General features: G+C 44.3%; 1 protein-coding gene across 1 annotated transcript in view; it reads right to left on the bottom strand.

Annotated features, from left to right (window-relative positions):
- Window positions 1–1,250: 1,250 nt before the first annotated feature.
- Window positions 1,251–7,105, bottom strand: part of PEX14 (peroxisomal biogenesis factor 14) — a 79,538-nt gene continuing 73,683 nt past the window's right edge. Inside the window, exons 9-10 of the mRNA XM_050909393.1 lie at window positions 5,318–5,409; window positions 1,251–3,087 (exon numbers count right to left, since the gene is read on the bottom strand). Of these exons, the coding sequence (XP_050765350.1) occupies window positions 2,622–3,087; window positions 5,318–5,409 (558 nt within the window). The 3' untranslated portion in view covers window positions 1,251–2,621. The remainder of the gene's footprint in view (window positions 3,088–5,317; window positions 5,410–7,105) is intronic.

The raw sequence follows: 7,105 nt of genomic DNA, 5'->3' as shown, positions 1-7,105 counted from the left end.
AGCAATAACGAAGGGAGGGAAAAGGGCAGTTGACGAAAACTGCCTTTTACTCTGCACCAGAAATCTTGAGGTAAATGAATTGAACACTGGCAACATGGAGGAAAAGGGGGGAAGAATGAACCCGCAGGGATGCTTGTACTGTAAACCTCGTAAGTCACTCTGCAAGGCACATACCTCAGCAACATATTTTCCACATTTCACCAACTGCTGTTGTCCAGGCACTTTCTATTTTCAAAACCTTCTATGTATATGAAATGTACACAGGCAGGACAATACTTTTTCATCACATCCCTGCGTTCAGTCGTGTTTTCTTTTCACAAGGATTCTTGGCTTGGAGAAATGAAAAGTGCCATCTCTTAAGAAAAGCCTTTCCTTTTAAACACTTTCAAATTTGCCCTGTTTTAGCTAAACGTGACGTTCTTTGTGAACGTTAAACAGTGGAGAGAGAGACCGAGAGGGAGAGGGAGAGAGAGAGACACACACACACTCACTCACTCCTGGGGAAGATATTCGTCCATTTAAGGAATGAGAAATCATCACATTCAGCAGCAGGTCTAAATACAGTAATATGAAGGTCCCTTTCGCTCCCCCTGAGCAGGAAAATGTCACTGTGTACCAGACACCCAAATACTCAGGAATCAAGTAAATCCTTCATTTTTAAGAAGGGAGCCAAATACTTCTGTTGAACAAAGATGGGACTGCAGTAGTTACAAATTACTTGCTGTATGCCATTTCTTTCAATGGCTTCTGTACTGACATGGCAGGGTTAGACCAGTCATGGGATACGGCACAGCATTCTCTGCTGGCAGATAAGACTAAGGGGCCGTGGGATATCTCACATGCTCCCTTCAGCACCTCCTGCTGCCGGGGGTGGAAAGGAGCGGGATGCTGCATTCTGCACCCTGCAGAGCCTCCTGCTGGGAGGAAAGGAACCAGAATGGCTGCATTTTACTCACTGGATGATACATCCATCTCACCCTCTGTGACATTGGAGGCAACCTAGCATTACAGTGTTGTTGGAGCTATTTATATTGTAGCTTATATTGCACTTACACCAGTCTCTACACTGCCTCCTGCTGATATAACCTAGTATTGGAGCAGTCAGAAAATCAACCATAAATGTCCTTCAGAAAACATTTTATAAGGACTGAATTTCTGTAATAGTCCCTTTTCCCTCCCTTTACCACCCTGCATGCATATTTCCCCCCCAAATAAGAGCCACAGTAATCCAGTAATAGCCTGGTGTTAAATAGTGGTAACTCATATTTATTACAATTATATACAATCGTATTTTATATTTGAAATCTATACATGATCACACAGACGAGCACACTTGCTTGGTGAGGACAGTGAGACTCAGTTGTTACAAGAATTGCTCTGCTAAGAGACTCTGATGCAGTGAATAATATAATTGGACACCACCATTTTACCAGCTGAGAACACAATGCTGCAAATGAGAGGTTTCAAAATTCACTGTTTAATTTGTGTATAGCCCCAATGGGGCAAAAAAAGGCTGGACTGGGCAAGAAGGGCCAGTGGTTAACCTCAGAGCTGGAACTGTTCTCTCTTCTGTAAAGACTGCTTTGCTGAAGCAGGTGCCTGTCACTGGGTAGGTACAGGTCTCAGCTGATCATTTAACATGGGTTTTCTCCTCATTTAGGGAGAAAAACAGGCTAAAAACCATTGCAAAGATTCAGAATTAACCGACTATTTCAGCATCTGATACCACCTCATTCATTCATTCATTCAGGGTAGCTATAAATAAAATGTAAGATGTCAAAAACTGATGTGAGCTCCTTGTCTTTGGAGGAGGAAGGGTAATAATTGGGATGAGTGGAGTCAACTTCTTTTAAAGCCTTCTTTTACTGGGGAGCAATCAGTAGCAAAGCCACCTGTTCTCATGGATTTTACTGTGGCCATGAAACCTGGACTTGGTCCCTAGCAAGAGGCCACTTTGATGAGCGTAAGCATGTGGGGTGGAAACAGTGTTCTTTGGACCCCACAGAAATTTAGTGTTTTTAGACGCTAGGTAGTTTCAGGAATTTGAGGCTTGACATAAGGCTTGGAAGAGCCAAGACTGAGATCTGGTGAGGAATTCAGGGTTAAAACGTTCTTTTTTTGGCAACAGAATATCAAGTAGTTTGAGAAATAAAACAGAGGGTTATTTTGGGAAACAGAGAACTGATTTGGGCCTTATGTGGGGATTAAAGGCTTGTGAAATCAAAGAGCTCAGGACAGATTGGTTTCTGAAATTGGATAGGACTCTAGGATGCAGCAAAGAGGCTGACTGTTTCAGGAGAGATGGTGTTTTTGTAAGAGGACTTATTCTGTAGCTGTGGTGCATGGTAAGGCGATTGGTCTTCCAGCCTAGGCAGTGACCCCAGCTCATGGGGAGAAGGTGGGTCTGGGAGGGGAGAAGAAGCTACTGCAACACTGCAAAGCCCTGTGGTGAAACAGGGCCCACCTTGTTCACTGGGCAATCACAACCCTGCTCAAGGTCAGTCATGGGAGAATCACTGGACGGGATGGTGGCACTTCTCTCCACAAAATGGGAGAGGCACCGGAGACAGTGCAGGAGGCTACGGAAGATGTACAGCAGCAGCAGCAGAAGCCAGGGTGCCTTAGTCAATCTCATTCTCGTTGCTGGCCCCCTCAGGTCTTCGTAGCTTTTCCACTTGCTCATTAATCTGACCATCTCCTCCTCGCCGGTCCTCAGTCTGGACACCCAGACATTCCTCCTCATCCACATGGCTAACATCATCATCCTCATCGTCCTCTTCCTCCTCTTCATTCCTTTTGGTTTCCCTTTTCTCCTCCTCACCCTGCACCTCCATCCGCACTTGGCTCTTGACATCAATCACTGCCTTGTTGCCCTCCTCCGTGCTCAGCAGATGGCAGCTGACCTTCGAACCCTCAGGGCTGTGGTTCTCCTTGACTGGTGATGAGGTGGTAGACTCGTTGCTGACAGGTGAGATGTCACTGCTGCTATTATGGTTGGCAACAACAGGGTTGGAGGGTGAGCTTGGCTTCACTGGGATCTGCCATGATGGGATCTTAGGTGCCGAAGGGGAGGGAGGGAACTGCCTCCTTGGGGGAGGGGAAGAGGGGAAGAAAAGGAGAGAAAGGGGCTTTTATTAAAAACACTGAGGGGTTATCATTAGAGAGAATGGTATTTGCACTGGGGAGGTCATGTAAAGCCAGGACTGAAACTGCAAGTCTCCATTGCCATAAATGAACAAAACCAAGGCCACTTCACTTCTTCAGCCAGAATCTCAAAGTGCTTTACAAGCATCCAGCAACTGAGCCTGCACACAAGGAGAATATCACAGCTGGGCAATCTGAAGTACTAAAATGATCTGGTTTGGCCAATTTCACAGAATAAGCTAGCACTCAGGAATGCTGCCTGTGGAAAGACATGGGTGTCCCTTTATAAAACAATCACTAATTAATTGGTAAAGAAAATTCCCACTGGAGCAAGAAGTCAGACACACCAGGTCCTTGTGCCTGAGCCAAGGAATTTCACCACCTGGCTCTCACCTCCACTGTGATACACAGCTATTGCTTTCTGGCTCATTACAATCCAGAGCCTATCTCCTAGTCCCAGCATGCACTTTACATGTTTGGGCCAGGTCCTGGCTGCTGCAAACTGGTTCAGCTTCTCTGACTTGAATGGAGTCATACTAGCTTGCACCAGCTGAGAAAGCTGGCTGCTCTGTCCTTGAGTCCTTTCCAGGTGGGCTTTAAGGATTTGATAGTGGCAGGCTAATGCCCAGCCCTAATAGGAGAATCCAAGGACCAAACAGGACAAATACAAGTGCAGTGGGGAGCACTGGTGCCCTCAGAAAGTCATCCATCATGAAGAGCAAAGCAAAAAGCATGTCTGATCTAGTACTCCCTATGCATCCTTGCTTGTGTATGTGAAAAGTGGGAGTATGAAGAGGTATCAGATCAAGCTCTGAAAAGGATGCTGTGTGGCAGGGAGTCGTCATGCTCCTCAGGTGAGCTGGCTAGTGCCACGGACACGACCAGAGCAGACGAAAGCTGGCTGCTCTCCTACAGTGAGCGCTCAAACACAGCAGATTACATTTTCTTAGACTGAACTAGGAACAGTATATGCTCTCACCTCCCTCTTCCTGCTGCCACCACCAGCCATCGAAGAACTCTGCTGATCTAACCTCCATCTCCTGTGAGTGCAATAAGCTAACGTCTGCATTATTCAACCAGTATCATAAATGCAATCAACAAATTCAATCTGGAGACTTTCTTGGCCCTGGTGTTGCTGCTGCCTCCTCACTGCAGAAACATTTGCCTTTTTGTTAAAAAACAACACCCCCCCCAAGTTTTCTTGTTTCCAAAAAGCACTTATCCCCCAGCTGCAACTTTCCCATTGCTGAAGAGGCGTCATTAAGTAACGCTCTCTCCCCAGCAGTGATGCTAGTACAACCCAACTTAACAGACAGTAACTTAATATGTGTCCTCAATCCTCCAAAGCTTTCTACTGTGACTCCTGGGAGGAATGGGAGGTGTAGCAAGAATTTAAAAGGATATTAAAGACAATACACTTTTAAGACTTCTGAAAAGCCCACTTGCTGAGATCCAGAACATGTCTAGTCCAATCTTAGACTGATCTTTGAAATCCATCTCTTAGGAAACAGATGACTTGAGAAGACTTAGTTACATGTAGGAGGCGGCAAGGGAGTCATATCAGAGTGAAAGGATCAATAGCTGAAAAGCTAGATAAACTCTTAAGTAATGTACTTGGAAAAAAAGAATTTCCTCAAGAACTGAGATCTGATCCCTGTTCTTATGACTGTCCCACAGGCTGGGATTTATATCACCTCATTTCAGACATAATATAAGATGTCTATACCTGAGCTAGCTAATCAAGAGAAACAGGCTCTGCTGAAGTGCAATTCTTTTCATCCTGGTTATGCCCTAACCATGAACAGGTCAGCTGAACTGTATCCAAAAGTGACTCTCTCTGTAACAGAATGCAGGTGCAGATGCAGTCAACACCTCAAACTAGATGAGAGACATCCTGACTGTGGTGAATGGCAGAGAATTCCTCTACTGTAAACAAAAATGAAAAATCTTATTAATTACCCAAAGCGCTCTGTGATTTAAGGCAAGTTTGAAAAGCATTTTGAGACCTGCAAATAGAAAGTGATAGTGGAGTGCAAAGTGGTATTATTAAAATAGCAATAACAGGATACAGGGCTAGTTCCTGTTGGAAATGCCTTTCCTCTCCATGAATGAGAGAATCCCAGAAAGCAACCCTTTCCCCACACAATAATCTGCTCGCATATTCCATCCATACCGGTTCAGGAGAAGTCCTTTTAACGAGTAGATCTCAGATTTCAATTCATTAATACTCTGCGACTCCAGAATCCAGTTGGTGGAAGTTGTGGCCTAGAACATGAAAAAGAAGACATAAAGTATGAACTGGGAGATAGTTCACAAATGTCACTTTTTTCTATGTTATCCTCCCTCTCCTCCCATCTGGGAATCTCAAGCCCTGGGGATAACATACATAAGCTCTATCATTTAAAATCTCTCAGATCTGAGCAAAACAACTTCCACAACAAAGAAGGACCTGAATGGATCCCCACAATGATCAGAAATAATAATTGTCTCAAGGTGCTAAGACTATTCAAATATTTGCTTTCCGTGTGGGGGACTAATTAATCTTGCCCCCAACATACCATGCACAACCATTGCTGAAACATCTCACGGGGGCCTTTCTTTTTCGATTAGGAGGAGGCCAGCACTTGTGAGAATTCAGACAAAGCTAGGTGTACATAGGATGTTTTCCACACACATATCAGACAGAGAACAATACACAAAGAGGTAAACTAAATCATTTGACACTGACCTAATGAATGATTTCTAGAGAAGAACTAGGATCCCGAAAGGCAGTGGGAGTTGCACTGAATCAGGTCCTTTACTCTTTCCTGTGACTGCACTTAGCTGAGGCAACAGATTCAAATATTATATATTAACAACTATTTTAAACCCATTTGTTCATTTCTCCTAAATCATGAAGTAAAGAATCGATTATCTGCACTCTGTGGTGTTTAGAGGTGGGCTGATAAATCGACGCTTGAAAGTTGCAAAAAATTTCCCTACTAGATCTGAAGAATTAGAGCTATGCTTGAGTTACCAGACTGTATCTCCAGTAAGCAGCTGGACTAGGCACTGTCTCTTGGATACTTCAAGGCAATGAATGCAGTTTGGTGGGGAAAGATGATAGGTAACTCATGGAAGCCTGGTACCGCTGCTGTCAGCACTGCATCAGAATTGCTATGGGATATCAGGCAGAAATTAGAGTAAGGTAACAACTGAGGAGAACATGCTGCAGATAATACTTTTGACAATCTTTCATTTAACCCTTTTGGGAACTTGAGAAATGGAAGGAACATTCTGAAAGACAGATCATGGCCTATGGTTACCCCATTCTATCACTCTAGCAACTCCTGTAGCGATGGGCTGAGTATGGGACCAAAACACTCATGTCTAGCATTTCCTATAGTAATTTCTGCTAAAAGCCATTAGGAATGAACCCATTTGTGAGCATCACTCCAGAGAGACTCCTAATAAATCCCCTGACAGAGGAAGCCAGGACTGGAATAACAGAAAACTCCTCCTCAGCTGTTCCTACTAGATGTAGCCAGAACTGGTTGTTCCTACTTATTCTTTAAACAGACTTCAGCTAGTGCTGAGTAACCCTGAACACCTTCACAGCCAGCACTCCTCACAGTGACTTCTGGGCTGTGAACCCAGTGAGCTGGGAGAGGCTCAATCTGTAGTAGCTGTGATATACACAGATGCGTTCCCCTGGGATTCACACTCCCAGCCCTCAGACAGCAAGAATCCAGGAGCCACTGTTCTGGCTTTCCAAGACCTTGAAAGCTACAGCAGCACATTAACAAGGGAGTGATTTCCACTCACTGGCCTGCAAAGGACTCAAATTTCCAAAACACATATGGTGCCAGATGCCTAGGATTTAGAAATAAAATCTGACATCTGGGGCTTTTTAGCCAGTCTCTTTAAAAAACAGTTGTAGAAAATTCAAGCCTTGAATTTTTATGTACATTTTTTAATTACT

The sequence above is a fragment of the Gymnogyps californianus genome, chromosome 21, assembly GCF_018139145.2.
Source record: "Gymnogyps californianus isolate 813 chromosome 21, ASM1813914v2, whole genome shotgun sequence".
NCBI classification, from domain to species: domain Eukaryota; kingdom Metazoa; phylum Chordata; class Aves; order Accipitriformes; family Cathartidae; genus Gymnogyps; species Gymnogyps californianus.
The sequence above is the reverse complement of the archived record's forward strand: the minus strand, read 5'-3'. Positions and strand labels throughout refer to the sequence as shown.